General features: G+C 39.0%; 1 protein-coding gene across 4 annotated transcripts in view; it reads left to right on the top strand.

The window, feature by feature from the left end:
- arfgef3 (ARFGEF family member 3) overlaps nt 1-18,988 on the top strand; it is a 116,321-nt gene that overhangs the window by 65,738 nt on the left and 31,595 nt on the right. For all 4 annotated transcript variants that reach the window (XM_073872789.1, XM_073872787.1, XM_073872790.1 and 1 more), the window contains exon 28: nt 15,131-15,307. In XM_073872789.1, the coding sequence (XP_073728890.1) occupies nt 15,131-15,307 (177 nt within the window). The remainder of the gene's footprint in view (nt 1-15,130; nt 15,308-18,988) is intronic.

The following is an 18,988-nucleotide window of genomic DNA, read 5'->3' as shown; positions in this document are numbered from 1 at the left end:
CTGACATCAGACGGAAATGTGACGCTCCCTATTGTATTTGCGAGATCCGGTCTTAATCCAATGCTGAGAGGAGTTAATATCTTTACTACCTTATTAAAACGAGTCGAACGGGTGGAGTTATGATAATGACCGCCGTGTCCATGTCAACCGGCCATTTGATTTTGGACAAATTTCTCCTTTGTCAAACTTACAGTGAAACCACCTTAAAAAAATTACGACCTTTCTATTATGATTCTTTAAATGTGACTCTAGACATCAAAACGATGATCACCTCCCACCTCTATAATGGCTTTATAGGTGCACAGGAACAATCCTTCCTAAAACAGGGAACTACACTAACCTGTTCGACTGGTGGCACTTGCGCTACCAACTTTTTCAGTTACTGGCGCAAAATATGATTTGGTCGCACATATTTTTTTCAAGTTATATTAAGGCGCTCTGGATAATAATGAACAATAATGAAACTGTATTGCATACAGATATGCTTTTTATTTTACTTGCCATCTTTTAAACCACATGCCTTCTTGTTTTCTTAAACGTTGCAGTGTTTCCCACAGATCTGAAATTTACTTGGTGGTGGTAGCCGGTGAAAAGGGCAAACATTACCCACTGACAAATAATGGTCTACTATACATGTGACGAAGAACTAATAATGTGTGACACAACACAATACAATACTGATTTATTGAAAATTAATATTAATTTCACATTATATTTCATTAATCTAACCACCCCAAACTTTCTTTGCCATTAACAAAGCTGACACTGTTTGTCAAATCACCACAGAAACACTAAGGGGCAGTTTCCCGGACCAGGATTAGCTTAATCCAGGACTAGGCCTTAGTTTAATTAGGAAATATAACTAGTTTTAACAAACATGCCTTACTAAAAACATTACCTGTGTGCATTTTGAGGTAAAACCAAGCGTGCCGCACAAGCCCTGAAAAGTGAAGCCAAAACGTCTCGATCGCCCCCCAGTGACCGGTCCCAGTATAGGTCATAAAGCCCGCCTCCCCATGTTATTCAATGGGAATTGAGACCAACTAAAAAAATTAATTACACTTCAATTATCTTTTTTCCGAAGCTGGTTTCTGTCATGTACTGTAGTTTTTATCACGCTGATGTTAAATTAAATGTTTGTTTTTAAAATAGGTTTGTGTTTAATGATATAAAAATGGTGGTGTCACGTCATGATTGACAGCTGTGATATCGTGTGATATGCGCATTCTACGAGAGCGAGGGCGGGGTTTTGACTTCGCGCCTTCCCTTCCTGCTCACTACTGCGCATGACTGGTCCCGAAATCGCTATTGCGCAGACTCAAGACCCAAGATGTCAGCGCCATATCGGGCAACTGGCGGCTTCACTTTTCACCAATGGAAGAGAGCGAACAGGCGTCGTCCATCTTTTTTACAGTCTATGGGTAAAACAAAGGGTACTGATGTATTTTAAGATATGTAAGTGCAAGTTGTTTTCAGTTTGGAGAGCTCTTAAAGTGTTTAAGCCTGGGAACTAGTCTAATCCCTGTCCGGGAAACCGCCCCTTACTGTTTTTGCACTGATATATGAAGCAATTAGACCCCTTTTATCAAAATCAATATAATACAATACTATGTATAGTATATTAATAGACATTGCAGGTCTATAGATTATAAATGTGACTGATGTTATAATGATTAAAATTTTTATTAGATAGGCACTTTTACTGCTTCTGCTCTATCTTTCTATTTCTCTCTTGCCATTTTAAAAAGCTTAATCCACTCATTATTTCAGATTTAAAAGTCTACTTGCTGTCCCGGTGACAGACTTTACATTGCTTTGCGTTTTTTATATTCCGGGTCAGCTTAAGCTTTGCTCGTTCAGTGCAATGGCCTTGACATTAGAACTGCTTTTTTGCTACAATCTCTGTGTAAACCTAATATGGATATGGTTTTAGAAAAGATATGGTTTATTAATAAGATTATTAAAAAAATGTGAGAAAGAAAATGCAGCAGGATGCACTGAAACTTCACTCAAGCTTTAGCGCGGTAGCGCTCAAGGCCGTTTCTGATCGACTCGGGTTATACACACAATATTAATCAGGGACCCAAAGTAATTAAACTAGGACCTAACCGGACCGGACTGACCATTTAAAATATAAACCCGGAACCATACGGGTCCCGCGTCCTCAGTTAAGAAAGACCTCTGCTCAAGATTAGAAACATGGAAGACACTGAGCTTGCTTCATGTCTCACCCAATTCATTGAGAAACAGAGAGCACGCGAACGCACACTCAAATAGGGAGAGACACGATCCTTTCATGCAAAATGAAGCCAACGTGTTGAAGGCTCAGAGCACGTTATAAAACGTATTCTTAAAATCCACATTTCTGTTTTAATAAATGCTCATAGTAAATCATAGCATATTGTCCAAAACATTAGGTAGCACATTTGCGACCCATTAAAAATTAGGGTCGCAACGGCAGTTCAAAAGGTCGCATATGCGACCATTTTGGTCGCAGTGAAGTTCCCTGTAAAATGCATTAAACTTTCGTTTACAAAGACGTGAAACTCACCAAGTGGTCAGGGGTGTTCACTGATATGCTCACACAAAAATCGCTGCAAAAGATGCTTTCCAACAGGTTTTATCGTAGTTTTTTGTCCAAAGGTGGATTATCACCACCAACTGGGCTGGAGTGTCTATTATTCAAGCTCTCAGCGGAAGAATGTAGGAATGTGATGTGTTCGGAAAAATAGGTCCACAATTTTACAACAAATGGTAAAACACCATGAAATTAAGCAATATTTACCTTGTAAATGTAAATCGTCATGCACGTACTGGTCGTGATATTCCGATGTGGGACACTATTACTTGTGCCTCAACTCATGTTATTTATTTATGTGGGTAAAACATCCATACAATTACGCAATCGTATTTGCGATCATCGCAGTAACATTAGGACTGGAGATATGCGCAGTCCCATAGCGTCTCATTTTAGACAAATGGGCCATAATATTAGTGTTCTACAGTATATTGGTATAGAAAAGGTAACAAAAAAGTAGAAGATTATGAGAAGAAATTATTACAGAGAGAATGTTTTTGGATCTATTCTTTAAGAACTCTGTCACCTTTAGGGTTGAATGAGGATTTTGATATTAACCCATTTTTAAAGTAATTGCATGTTTGTATTTGTCACTAAAAATGATGTGTTGGATTTACTTCATATATATATGCACCTTTTTTGCATACACTTTTAAAAATGTTACTTAAAATTAACAAGAAGACAATAAGGTTACTCACGTAACCCTGGTTCCCTGAAATAACGGGACTGAGCATTGCGTCAGTTGTTGACGCTATTGGGGAAGCTCCTGTTTACTCCATGATTGAAGCCTATTGGTTAACGTCTGTAAAAATTAAAAACCAATGGCGTTCGAGCCCGCAACAGGGGCATGGCTTACGCCCTTTATAAGTCCGGGAGAGACTGTTCTGAGCTTACTATTATTCAACTGAAGCGTGCAGTCGAATAACACTCGCTGCAAAGGCGTTTGTAGCACGGCCAGCTAAGCAATGCTCGTTCCCGTTATTTCAGGGAACCAGGGTTGCGAATGTCAAAGATAGATATCCATGTAGACCAAGCCCATGATGAAGCCAAACCTCACATAGAGTATGCTCTAACACCAATGGGACAAAGCTCATTGAGGGAGGCATAAGCCGGTGCATACCTATGAGTTACGGTTCGTGTAAATTCTCAATGCTCTAACGGGGCAGAAAGTGTTCGGGGGTTGTTCGCCATCCACCGACGGGATGGCAAGTAGAGAAACCACCCGAACCCATGTAGATGATGCATGTAGTTTTTTATCCGTCACACACCCCTAGTAAATTTAGCACACAATGATAGCCATAAATGCAATTGTACTAATAATTGGCATAATAATTTATTTCGGTGTTTCGGTTTCGGTTTTTCGGCCTTGGTTTCCTTTTTTCGGTTTTTGGTTTCGGCCAAGAATTTTCATTTCGGTGCATCACTAGCTTAGAGGGTCCTCGACCGTCGTCCATCATCTCCTGTAGGAAGGAGAGAACATGTTCCACATTACAGATCTCTGGGTTTAAGCTTTTCACTGTGCACCAGTTAGAGAAAATAGACAATTTTTGAGGGTAAAGGTCCCTGGTAGATGGTCCCTAGGTTCGGTTAAGGTGTCTTACACTCGTCCTGAAAGGCGTGGGGGTTGCCATTCAGAGACCATAGATGAAGGCTCCATAACTTTGGCTGCGAATGCCATATTGTCCCTCGCTTGAGAGAGGAGGTCTTTTCTCAGCGGTATCGGCCATGGTGCTGACGTCTTCAGCTGCCATAGGTCGGGGAGCCACGGTGGCGGGGCGATCAGCAGGGCGATGCACTTCTCCTCTCTGATCCTCTGAAGGACCTGTGGTAGCAGGGCCACCGGGGGAAAAATTTACAGTAGACACGCTGGCCATGTTTGAGACAGGGCAAAGCGGTGTTTCAAGAAGAACGTCGGGCAGTGCGCGTTCCCTTCTGAGGCAAATAGATAGATTTTGCTCGGCCAAAGCCGGTCCAAATTCTCTCGACCGTCTGAGGATACAGCCTCCATTCACCCGGCGGTGTACCATTGCGCGAGAGAATGTCTGTACCAGTGTTAATTTCGTTGACGAAGACGATGACGAAAAATATTTATCAACGAACCATTTTCACGGACAAAACTAAATAAAAACGAAATAAAAGTCAGATATGATGACGAAGACTGTAACAAAATATAACTGACACTTTAGTCAACGAATTAAAATAAGACGAAACTGTTAGGGAGGGACGAATGGAGAAGAGATCCAAACAGAGCTACTCATTTTGTGGGCCAAGATGGGAAGAAATCCAATCAGAGCGAATCTTTGAGGGTAGGTTGATCTATGCATGCAGCAGAGGCATTATAAAAACCCGTTGCAAAGTTTGTTTCCACAACAGGTTGTTTACATTATATTTAGTTGTACAGTCTTAGTTATCTAGCTTTGGCTGATGTCAGTTGACTTCGCACGTTAGCACATGCCTGATAGCGCTCCGGCGCCACGCCGGATTTCCGGCGTAAAGACGTGTCTGCAAAAAAAAGTTCGAGTTTGCGTGATCTGAGAGGTGCTTTCACTTTAAACCACACCAGTAGGCCTACTTCAGCCAATCGGTAATAGGGTAGGGGCTGGTCTTGGGTTTTGGCCAATCAGATTGATTCAGCAGTCACTCCAGTCCACGTGCAAATTTGTTTTGTTTTCCCATACACTACGAATGTGTTTCCCACACTGGCAACGCGAAACGTAACCAAAGTCATGGAGTGCAACTTTATGAAGCCAGGAGAAGACACCAAACTTGTCGATAAGGGTATAAAGAATAAATGGCGCTGGTCTTGGATAGAGGAGGTGGGTAGAGACGAAAAGCCCTTTGGAAGCTGGTGTCAAAAACTCCGGCAACCAGGAGCATGTTTCTGCACTTTGTGCGCAAGGAAAATATTATATGGCACTAGCGGGAAAAAAGTGCTGCCACGGCACGAGTTAGACCCTAGTCATCAAGCAGCTGTCAGAGCAATTAAACACACGTCACGTTTACCGGGGGCAACAGCCACAGCAGATATCCGACCCTCAATGACCGATCGCGTGGCTGATTTAAAAATTCGCTTGTGCTCCTTCATTGCCGAGTTTGATCTGTCGTTTACAATCGCTCATCCACTCGTCACTTTGTGTAAGAAATTAGCGGAGGATAAACTCGCTCTGACGCATCTGTCTGTCTCGAGGCAGCATGCGGGTTATCTCATTACACACGGCATCGCGCCAGAATTTAAAAGAAATTTGTCCGACAAGCTGAAGAATACCATGTTTTCACTTAACATTGATGAGGCAACGGACAAAAGCATGGATAAGATTTTAAATGTACTGGTCCGATTTTATGATGAGGATGCAGGCAGTGTGAAAACACAGCACCTTGCCAGCAAAAAGGTTAATTTTGCAAATGCCTCAGCACTAATGTTTTCTGTAGTAAACTGTATTTGCTTATTTTTATTTATTTCTCACTGTTTTTCAGTTCTTGAAGCACTTTAAATTATTGCTAATTTTTGTTCTCTTATAGCAAATTTTTTTGAATAAAAAAAATTGAGTGTTGTATAACATACAGTTTTTTGCACTGTAAATGCACTGTAAAAAATTTAAAATTAAAGGTGCATATTTTGCAGAAAAATTAATATTTACTTGTTCGTGCCCTTAAGTGAATGGTTAAGCTACTAATCAAATCCTAGTTTACTTTGGAGTATTATAATTCCCACCCACTGACCTTTCTTGGTATGCTATACAAGCAATAAGTATGCAGGTAAGTGACTAGTTAAAAGCAGGGATGGATTAAAGGGATAGTTCACCCAAAAATGAAAATTCTGTCATCATTTACTCAATCTCATTTTGTTACAAACCCACATAAATTGCTTTGTTCTGATGAACACGAAGATATTTTGAGAAATATTTGTAACCAAACCGTTCATTGACCCCAATCACTTCCTTAGTATTCTTTTTTCCTACCATGGTGGAAGTCAATGGGGTACATGAACAGTTTGGTTACAAACATTACTCAAAATATCTTCGTTTGTGTTCATCAGAATAAAGCAATTTATGGTGGTTTGTAACAACATGAGATTGAGTTGATGATAACAGAATTTTCATTTTTGGGTGAACTATCCCTTTATGAACAGGCCTACCAGGCCCAGGAGCTCTGCTCTACAAAAAGGTGCTATTGGCTTGCATTGGGTTTGTTCGTCTCAGACATGTTTATATATTTATATTCACAAAAGTCACCAGAATCTATCATTTAAGGCTTAAATTATAGATTCTGGTGACTTTTGTGAATATAAATATATAAACATGTCTGACTATTTATCAAAATATTCTCCCAGGGGAGCACACCCCTGGATCCCGCTTGACAATTGTGTTGATCAGGGCATATGTCTTGGCTTAGGGGCCCGCTTACCTCCCAGGGAAAAAAGTTCAGGCTCAGGATTTTTTTCTACTATCACCCCTGTTAGCAACACACTAAAGTTTTGCAGTGCACCCGTCTCATGTCTCATTGACAACAAAAATTTCAGAGCTAACTTCTAATCTGGTCATACTTCAAATACTACAACAAGGCTGCCTGTAAAGACGACTCATCCAGAAATACATGCGAAGGTAAGCCAACACGCTAAAGTTATTTTATCAGATAAACCGTGTTTTTGTTAAACTTGGAATAACATAGAAACTAAAGGAATACACATCTGAACTGTATTGATTACATTGGATTGTCTGAATTAATACTGAGTATAAATATTCAGTGTCCTCAAATTGAATGAAATGTGTAACGTTACTATTATAGTAGATGTTGTGCTGTTACATGACTGGACAAAGTTCGTGCGTGGGTGTGTCTGTCTGTGTGTCTGCCGTGGGTGCGTTCGTGTGTCTGTGTGTGCATGTCATTTAGGGAGAATGCATATCTTTTTATGGAACCATGTATATTTTTTAGGTAGAGCGGGTCTTATGCTTATTTTATGTGAGATTATCTTTTGTGAAAAAGCCACGGTCAGTGTTTTTGACATTAAGAAGAAAATAAAATACGTGTTTTCTATAACAACCATTAAATCTGTGTCTGTATTGCAAATTCAAACCTTAATACAATTCCATATCAGACTGAGGGATACTTCCAATGACTAAAAAACTTTAGACTAGACTAAGACTAAAACTCTTATTATATTTAGTCGACTAAAACTAGACTAGACTAAAAGATTTCAGATGACTAAAATAGGACTAAAACTAAATGGTATGTTATTCAAAAGACTAAGACTAAATCAGAATTTGCTGCACCCGTGTTGGCTACACCTGGTACGTGAGTCGCTTTTAACGAACATACGTTCTCGTGAGCCGATGACAGGAGCTCTAGCTTTGATAAGGAGCAGGACTTCAGCCCTCCCTGCTGGTTTATGAATGAGACCACAGTCATGTTGTCCGACCGTACTAAAACATGATGATGTTGGAGTTTCGGTCGAAAGTATTACAGCGCTAGGATTACTGCCCACATCTCAAGGTGGTTGATCCACGTGCCGAAGGCAGGTTCGCCGTTGCAGTGCACGCCCCAACCCATCGCAGACACATCCGTGGACACCACTTTCCTCCTGCTCACGGAGCCGAGCTCTTTGCCCAAGGGGAAAAGTTGAAGGGATGTCCATATCGATAGCGCTCTCATGCAGCTGTCCGTGACTTTGATCGTAAAGCGGCTGACAACCATGCGCGAGGCGGGACTCTCGCTTTCAATGTCATGCCTAGGAACGCAGTCCGCTGTGTATGGGTGAGCAAACCCTAAGTTCTCCAAACGTTGGAAAGAACAGATCTGTCGCGAGAATTTTCCTCTTCTACTGGGCTGGATAAGCCAGTCGACGAGGTAATTCAGTATGTGGATGCCGCTCTGTCTCAGATGGGGTGAACGCAGCATCTGCAAACATGGTAAACGTGCGTGGTGCCAGAGATAATCCGAAGGGCAGAACTTTGTATTGGTATGCTGTCCCGCCGAATGCGAATCTCAAAAGTGCTCTGTGGCTAGGGGCTATCAGGATATGAAAGTAAGCGTCTTTCAGATCCACTGATATAAACCAGACGCCCGGACAAATTAGCGCTATGATTCGTTTGGCCGTGAGCCTTTTGAATGGCCGTCTGGCAAGAGCGAGATTCAAAACGCGTAAATCTAATATTGGTCTGAGGCCACCGTCTTTCTTCAACGTTCTGGATGGGGTGTAGAAATGTATGTTGGTGCAGTAAAAGTTCTGTAAGCAAGCAGTAATGACTTGAAAAACAGGTTTACATGAGCCCTTTTGGGCTTCTGGAAGATAAGCTGAGCTGCTTTGTTCTGAAATAATTTGAGTGGTATGATTGACCATACAGGAAAGCAGCAAGAAAAGCATTTCAGTAGTCATGCTTAGAGATTACCAGAGCCTGGATCAGGAGTTGTACAGCATTCTCCATAAGCAATGGCCGTATCTTCCTAATGTTGTATAACGCAAATCAGCATTTTTGTGCTGTCTTTGCAATGTAATCAGTGAAAGACAGTTTGTTCTCAAAGACTACACTGAGGTTTTTGGCAGTTTTGGAAGGATTTATGGTTGTGTTGCCAAGTTAAATTGATAGGTCATACCATATCTTGGGTTGTGCCAAAAATAGAAGCAGCTCAGTCTTAGCTAGGTTCAACTAGAGGTGGTGTTTCTTCATCCAAGTCGAGATGTGTTTTAAGCAGGCTGTAATGCCCGCTGCTATGGTGGCATCGTTCGGGTGAAATGAGATAAAGATATGGGTGTCAACAGCATAGCAGTGGTAGGAGAAGCCATGTGCCTATACACTGAAAAAAATGATTCATTGAATTTAATCAATTTTTTTAAGTTAAGTGGTTGCAATCAATTTATTTAAGCAAAAAAGATTAGTAAAGTAGAATAAAATATAAAACTTTTGTTTAAATGTAGCTTAAATAAATTGATTGGAACCACTTACCTTAAAATTTTTTTTATTAAATTCAATGAATCATTTTCTTCAGTGTATGATAGGTTCTAAGGATATAGAATTGCGTAGATGGAGAAAAGGAGCAAGCACTAATACCTGAGGGACCTCAGTGACCATTTGGTGAGCTGTGGACAACGTGCCCTTCCATGACACCCTAAAGGATCTATCAGAGAGACCCGTTTGGAAACATTGGAGAGGAGTACCTGTAAATCCCTAGCGACGATAGGGTGGCTAGTTGTATCTGATGGTTGAATGTGTCAAAGGCTGCCGACAGGTCTAACAGAATCAGAACCAAGGATTTGGATTCAAGGATTAGCTAGCCATAATGCTTTCGTGACCAATAGCAGTTCTGTTTCGTGGAGTGGTTGCATTTAAAGCCTCACTGCTTGTCATTAAGTAGGTTGTTCAGTGATAGAAAGGAACATACCTGTTAAAAACAGCTCTTTCAAGTGTTTTTGCAATGAACAGAATGAGTGAGACAGGTCTATAACTGTCCCTGAGCAAGGGGTTCAGTGTGGCTTTTTTAACCAATGGAGTGACCAGGACCTGCTTAAAAGTAGATGGAAATGTGCTGGTGAGCAGGGAGCTGTTGATGATATGTGTTATTCAAACCAACCAGGCTTCTGAGTCAAACCACTGGTCTATATAAATGACTGGATTGCGCATGACGTCACAACTGTGAAGCCACCGCGCCGCCATGTTGGTATACCCAAACATTTTGGCGCTTTCTTTGTATTGCAAATAGTATGCCATACAGACCCGTTTGCCACTGAACCTGCATTAACGACGACAGTGGGGCTTTTGGCCTTAGTCAAACGGGTTGGCACGTATGGTTGGGTTGCGATTTTGGCGCTTTCTTGTGTCTTGTGAATAGTATGCCATACAGACCCGTTTGCCACTGAACCTGCATTAACGACGACAGTGGGGCTTTTGGCCTTAGTCAAACGGGTTGGCACGTATGGTTGGGTTGTGATTTTGGCGCTTTTTTTCTATTGCGAATAGTATGCCATACAGACCCGTTTGCCACTGAACCTGCATTAACGACGACAGTGGGGCTTCCGGCCTTAGTCAAACGGGTTGGCACGTATGGTCGGGTTGCGATTTTGGTGCTTTCGTGTGTCTTGTGAATAGTATGCCATACAGACCCGTTTGCCACTGAACCTGCATTAACGACGACAGTGGGGCCTCCAGCCTTAGTCAAACGGGTTGACACGTATGGTCAGGTTGCGATGTTGGCGTTTTTTTCGTGATCTTGTAAATAGTATGCAATATAGACCCGTTTGCCACTGAACCTGCATTAACGACGACAGTGGGGTTACAGGCCTTAGTCAAACGGGTCGACAGGTTTCATTTTCTCTTAAAAATCGGAAGGTGACCCTTAGTTACCATATATACCGTCGCAGTGGGCCCCCAATTTGCAAAATCCTCAACTGTGGATAAAACAATTATGCCTCAATAGTTAGTCTGTCTGAAACTAAGCTGATTAAACCACATCACTGTGTGACACTTGCATTACATGTGAACGGCCCCTACGCTAATATGATTATATACATGTATATCTCCCAAGGGTTTTTCCCTCCTAGGACTTTTATTTTTATTTCCTCGGCTAAACAACCCGGGGTTTTTGTTTTTTTCTCCTAGGGGGTTTTTTACCCCGGGGAGGTAGCCTGCTTGGGCTTAACTTAGCTTCTTCTTCTAGACGTTACATTAGTAATATGCTCGCTCATAATGTCGCGTCATAGCCGCAGCAAATTTGACTGCTTATGCTATTGTGTATTATGTTGTGCTATCGGTCGTTTTTCTGTGCTTTTACTGCTTCTATTAATGTAAAGCTGCTTTGAAACAATTGAGTATTGTGAAAAGCGCTATATAAATAAAATTGAATTGAAATTGAATTGAATATTAACCCTCTGGGGTCCAACCATTTTGGGACACTGTCAGAGGTTCTGACATGCTCTTACATTTGGTCTTTTTTCAGTTGCTTTAAAACATAATAATGGCAAGTGTCTCATACCACTGTGTTCAGCACAAACTGGGCTAAAATATTATATGAGCTACATGTATGTACATGTTTGTATTTTTGAGAGAAAAAGGTTTATGCGTGGTTTTTAAAAAAAGTATGAACTTTAAAAACACATCGCAAATGGATGTGCGCGAGCTCGCGTCTCCGTGTAAACAACGCGGAGCTCATAATAAAACGGTGTCGCGTGTAAAGCGCAATGTATGGAATGCGTTGCATGTAAACAATATCATATTACAGCAGATCCCCAGTGCAGTATTACTCAAAGTTGCCATGAAGGATACGAAAGTGAATAACTGCGTCTAACACTGTACACAGCATGTAACAATGAAATCCGCCATTACGTGATCACGCGCATACTCGTTTGTAAATAAGCATGTAAACATGGAATCATATTACAGCACACACTTAAAAGATACAGCAGTGCAGCATTACTCAAAGTTGCCATGAAGGATACGAAAGTGAATAACTCTGTCTAACACTGTAACTTACAGCATGTATCAATGAAATCCGCCATTACGTGAAATCACGCGCCCTCGTTTGTAAACAATGCGAACGTTTTTAAATCCGAAGCGTGCAGTCTGCTAAGGTTGCTTATGTAGGCTGAACTGCACAAGCCATAACATATTACATGATAGCAAATATAAATGAAGACAAATGACTTACAGTTTCTTCAGGAATAAGTTATATCCTTCTCCAATGCGTCTTCCATCGTTCCTCTTCTTAGGTAACGTTAAAGATAAACGCTTCTCTTCCTCAATGTCCAGACATAAATGAAGATGTTCCTCACGTGTGTGTATAAAGTTTATAATCCAAACATGCGGTAAAGTCTTTAAATCTGATAAAACTTTACGCTTTGCTTATTATTGTTGGAACTGCTGTCTCTTCATTACCATGTCAACAGCCTGAGGGCGTGGCCGCATTAGAGATAATGAGCTCAGCCAGGAAAAACGGTACTCTCTTTACTTCAATGCAGATTATATAAACAGGAAATATTTGTTTTTGATTATAATTAGCTTGTTTAAAAGTAGACATTTCAGGCTTTCTTTGGATATGTTTATTATGTTTGTGTGACGAGTATTCGCGGAGTTTCAACTGATTTTTGTAACGTGTTTTAAGAGACAGCTGGCGGAGATAGAAATGTCTGAATGCGCACCCTGTTTATTTTCTTTATTTGACAAAAACACAAAGATCTCTTGTTATTGTGAATGTGAACTAATTAAAGAGGACCCTTTAGAGTTTCAAATGATGTCAAACACATAAGTGTTTGATTATTAATGATGGAGTATTTTAAGTTGATTCTGCTATGATAAGGAGAAAACACGTTAAAACGCGTCCCCGCGTTTTTGGACCCCTGGGGGTTAAATCAATGGACGCGATTAGATTTTAATGATAAAACATCACTTTACTAGTCTTCGTTTTTATATCTGAAGTTACCCTGTACATTATTACAACACAAACGTCCTAAGCATGTACATAGTTATTTACTGAAAGTTGTACATTTTAGTTTTTAATCAGTTATTATACATTCATCTTCATTACAGTATCAGATCAGCAAACAGACCGCAATATATTTAGTATTAATGACAAATGTGCTCATTCTGAAATCTAAATAAATGATCATACTTTGTACCGTATGTGCATGCAATAATTTGCTGGTTTTATGTTATCTAAACTTACAAGTTACCTAAACTTATTTAGAGAAATAACCCTGACCGTGTAGCTGAATGTCAAAAAAAACTTTATTTATACCCGTGTCATTAACAAAACGCAGCAGACAAACTGACCTTAATGGTTTTTTAAAAATCCATTTTCATTTAAAGCATAAATATTGCAAATAACACCAGAATTAACAGTTAATTTACGTACACATTTCCTAAAAATAATCTTGCGTGACTGATACGCTGTAAAGCGGGTGAATTTAAAACATGATTTTGAATGGAAGTCAACAGAGGTGGAAAAAGTACTAAAATATTGTACTCAAGTAAAAGTAAAGTTACTTTAATAATATTTTACTTAAGTAAAAGTAAAGTTACTTGTCTAAAAATCTACTCAAGTAAAAGTAAAACGTAGGTCATTTTTACTTTACTCAGAGTAAAAGTTACTTTTTTACAGCGGGAAGAGGTGGAGGATTCTAGTATAGTTCAAAAACGACAAGGGAATATACATCTCAAACTAGTTGTTTTTAATTGTAGGAACATCTTTACAATTAAAGTGCAATAACAAAAAGTTAATAAAATAATTGTTTAATGATTTTTACATGTGAGTTATGCACTTTTGAAGGTGGTCAGCAGCTTGTAAATACAATCACTATAGTAAGGTTGTAATTGATGTATTGCTGGTAACATACATTATTTTATTAAACTATATATAGTTTAAATGAGCATATAATGAGATGAGTGCCATGTCTATATACATGTGACACGTTTATTATCTTCTTACTTCCCTGACCTGGGGACCTGATGACCTTATTCTCTCTCTCTCTCTCTCTCTCTCTCTCTCTCTCTCTCTCTCTCTCTGCAATGTCTAATGACCTGCGCATTCTCGAGGACGTTTTGAAGTTTTGTTTAACTTGACGCGAAGCTGCTAGACCTCGGAAGATAATGCGCATCGTATTAAAAACGCATTGTGCAATTTCGTACTTAAGAGCATGAATCCTACCTTTCATAGAAATGAAACACTCGCTTCGCGTCAGTGGTCGCTTAAATATGACCAGGTGTTTCTGTCATAAGATTTGAACTGAAGCGGGTCTGCATTAGCGCGCGCCTGTCTCGTCCGTCTCCATGGTTCTTTTAGCGCATTCCCCCGGGCCCCGCCCATTTACATCCGTTGCGCGTCTTTATCACCTTGCTTTTTAAAATATTTTTTTACTCAATAACTACTCAAAAAAGTAAAAATACACAAAAAAACTACTCAATTACAGTAACGTGAGTAAATGTAATTCGTTACTTTCCACCTCTGGAAGTCAATGACGCCCTCTGCCGGTTGGGTATACCAAGATGGCGGCTCGAACTCTGCGCTGGCTTCACCTCACGCTGTTACGTTAAGCGTTCTATGCGCAATCCAGTCATTTATATAGATCAGTGAGTCAAACACAAATCAAGTGCATCATTAGTAACTTCAGTGTCAGTCAGTGGAGAAAAAGAAAAAAAATGGATGTCGGATATAATAGTGTGTCCTGAGGTGTGTGGTGTAGAAAATTGGTTGCTGATGGAATATGTTTTGTTGGTGAAAAAGTTTGCATCAGCTGACAATGAGGAAGTGGGTGGAGCGGGGGGTACAGAGGAGACTCAAACTCAGCACTACACTAAAAAACAGGCGTGGTTATGTTTAATGACTTTGTGCAGTGAGTTTAAAGGCATTTTTTTGTTACATTAAAGATTTACCCACAATTTATGAGATCATGCTCTACTTAATATAACAATTCAAGTTATTTATTTTCTAACAAGCCAATATTACATTTTAGAGTGTGACAGGTGAACAGTTCAGCATTTGGTATCTGGTCCAAATTTTTTATTCAAATTCGCAAGGCTAATTAATCGTCACAGCCCTATTACTTATGTAGGTCATTGTTTTCTATAGGGCCTGGATTCGCCATCTTCTCTGTCATCCAGCTCCTCCTTCCTGTCATGTCGCTATGGCTACAGCGTAGTCATGGTGACCACTCATACTGGGACATCGCCGCAGCAAACTTCAAGCATGCTACTGGACTGTCCTGTGAGCTGGTGGTGGAACATATACAGAGCTTCGTTCATTCAGGTAAAGCTCAGTTTTTACTCCGTTTGTTACACAGACAAACAAACTCAGTATTGTCATTTTAGACATAATGAAACAATGAAGCACACGTCAAGCTGAGTGAAGTGAAAACATCAAGGCAAAACTGACAAAAAACTAAAGCCAAAGTGGACAAGCCATAACAGCTACTCTTTAAAATATATTTTTTATCAGACAAGGACCTAGAATTTATTTGTGCTAATCTGATAAAGAGGTCAGTCATCCACACAGAGTTTGACAAGGGATTTGTTGATAAATAATCCATCTGACATCTGAGCTGAAATTAACTTGACCATTTTCAGGACTTGTAGTAGTGCTTCTCACAATAAATTTTGGGCCAGTTTTATTAAACATGGCAGATTAATGTGAGAGTGCAGTTTCAGAAAAGCGCTGATGGCAGTGACAATTTCTGCGGGTGACGATCTGATCTTTGAAAGGTGTAGGGATGATCACGTCTCGGAGCTGGACCTGCACTTAGTTACAGAAAGCTGCTCACTTCAGTGCTTTTTTGCAGTTAAAATGTTTAAAATCACTTGAATGTTAACATTTGCATACGTATTAGTAAGGATAATGGTCACATTTCTAATAAGAAAAAACATAATATGCAACCAAGGCCAAATTATGACAAACAAAAAAGATACATTTATTACATTAGTAATCGTTATAGAGTGAAACTGATTATAAAGAAATGACTTTCTTACCTTTCCTTATGGTTCTTGATGTTGTGGTCGTCCTGTCGGATATTTTTACGTTGCATATTTTGCAATTGGCAAATAATTTTTTTAGTCACGGTCCAGTTTAAAGTCTTTATAGGCAAACCAGACTATTTGTGGAGCTCGAATTATGTTACTGTCTGCCATGTTTGGTATGGTTTGAGTTGTGCAGCGTTAAAGCCACAGACGCTGAGTGGTGCTGACGTCACAATAATATATTTTTATTTTATGGATATTATTGCTGTTTGTTTATATTATAAGTTCAAGTCATTGTCGAGTCTTCCCCTCTTTAAGTCAAGTCATATTGCCTATATTTAATATACTGTATGCATAAATACAACAAATGCATACTATAGCTTCAATAGTCTATAAAATTAATAACTCAATTAAAAACAAGATTCTGTCTACTAAGACTTAATCTGTTGTTTTCTTCTTGGCATTTTTACTTTAACACTACCTTTAACTTTCCCATATTTTAAAACTTTAGTGAGCATTAAGTTAAAAGCTAATTTTTATATTCCAAAAACAATATAAACTGAAAAACATGTATACCATGAAATATATTGCTACCGTGAAATAAAATGACTCATTCCATGAAATAGATTTTTTTGTCATACTGCCCACCCCATCTCCTTTAATACATTATATGAAAGCCTTTGTTGGTAATGCTTTAAGAAGCCTCCTGTATGGGGAAACTAGTTGCATGCATTGTCTTCAAATCTTCAAGGTTCTGTGGGCCTCTTTTATGACCTTTCTATGAAGTTCTTTCCAAAGATCTTAAAAATGGATTCAAGTCATCAGAATAGTCCATCAGTTGGAACTGAACCAGCTGTTATTATTTGCACTGACAAGGGGCAGGATTGCATTTTTATTACTGGCTTTCCATGCCTCCTAGGGGTCCAATACTTTTGCCTGTGTCATTTTACATGATTACACAAAGCTTAATTTATGGACATATATGGTTTGATTTCTTTGAATATGTGGATTGCATGGGTTTGTTACCAACATCTGGTGAAATTTCATGTTTTATAGCACCTTTGAATAATACCATTAATGGCTTGTTTGAATCATGCACTTAACAAATAATTTCCTCTTTCCATATTGTGAATAATAAATATGTATCACTTTTAATTGCTTGTTACACAATGAAGTCTTAACTTATTGTAAAAAATTATTTGAGCCTACTTTAACACTGAGAATTATTCATTAGCATCTTCTTCTACTAAACTGGGCCCGGTTCTCCGATAACGCTCACTCTTAGCGCGCTAAGAAGACTCAAAAAGATATATCTTAGCAAAGTTGTTGATGTTCCTAAGTGTGTTCCCCGAAGTGTCTCTTAGGAAGCTTCTTAACACGCTGCCTCTAAGTTCGACGTAACAGTGGCGCTGTCCCAAGTGATGGTGCTGAATTATTTGTGATCGATCTCTCAGGGATTGATTTTTCACTTCACGCGAAGGTGCATTACGGCGTTAAGAAAGACAACACGCTCTATACAAATGGAACATTACTCAAATTATTCCAGTAACATTTATTTTAACATAGCTTAAGTTATTCGTAAAATATAGACTATTAACTCATTCACCGCCAGCCTTTTTGAGAAAAGTTGCCCACCTGCATTTTATTGATTTTAACAAAATTTTCACAACATTCCTTGCAGGAAAAATTATTTTCTATAAATATATAAACATACAAATTATATCAAATTAAGGAACACACCCTCTGCTTTCAAACAAACAATAAACAAACAAACAAACAAACAAAATCAGGAAAAAACGTTTCATTATATATTTACTTTTTCTACTTAATTTAACCACTGAAATATGGACATTTCTCTTCAAAAATACAACATTTTGAGCAAAAAGCTTAAAAAATTTCGTTTTTGTAAAGGATTTATGTTAGAGATCAGACTCAGAATGACTATCAAACATAAAGGCATTTAAAATAAATCATTAAATCTTTTTAACTTCCGTTTTTGATAAATTCGGTTTTATCTGGTGGATAAAAGTGGTATTACACTTTCACTTTGAAATTCGTCCAGAAAGGCATATTTATTAGTTAAATATGAACTCATAAATGACGAGATAACTCGTCAATGGCGATGAATGAGTTAATTAAATTATCAAATTGTCAGTAATACGGGTAACCCTCGCTAATCATCCAACCTCCTAATCCCATTGTGCCACTTGTGCCGCTCCTTGACATGGGTTTAACGACTTTTAAAAATTATGTAATACACTTTTATACTAATGGTAAGGTACTTAACAATCAGAATTACTTGGCAAGCAGCTGTAGTACTTCTGTTTAATGCGGTATTGCTTGTCATTAATGTTTTCAATAAAAAACAACCATCTACAATAAACAGAGAGAGTTAGACTATGGTCTGAGAAGATCCAGCAGCTCCATAATGGTTTGTCTTGGGAGGCGTTTTTTTTTTATTTAGCCACGTCAGGCAAATTGTCAAAAGGTTTTAAGTGTTGCGGAATAAAAAAATTGCCATGGACTAAACGGTTACCGGGTTACCGGTGTTGTGTGGAAGTCTGTTCCCCCTATTAGGGGTGTAAATCGGAGCCTTCGTGACGATTCAATCCGATTCAGATTTCTTAAGCCAACGATTTGATTCTTTTCGATACTTCAGAATTCCCCGTGATCCGATTTGATCGGATTCAATACTAGATATTTTTAAGGGCTGTCAAAAGATTAAAATATTTAATCTAGATGAATTGCATGATTTCATGAGTTTACCTAAATTTAACACTTTTCAAGTTTTTAATGTTCTAATCAACATGGATTTGGACAAATATATATGCTATATGCTAAATGTATGTTTACAACAGCCTGTTTACATTTTCAACAGAACCATCAGTCATAGTTTTATATATGATTTTCCCTTTAGAAGACCTTGTTCTTTCTCCATTTCTGTTTGCTGCTGCATCATTTGTGACCTGTGCTGGAA

Source organism: Misgurnus anguillicaudatus, chromosome 11 (assembly GCF_027580225.2).
Source record: "Misgurnus anguillicaudatus chromosome 11, ASM2758022v2, whole genome shotgun sequence".
Classification (NCBI taxonomy): Eukaryota; Metazoa; Chordata; class Actinopteri; order Cypriniformes; family Cobitidae; genus Misgurnus; species Misgurnus anguillicaudatus.
Note: the sequence above shows the minus strand (reverse complement) of the source record. Positions and strands in the feature narration are given on the sequence as shown.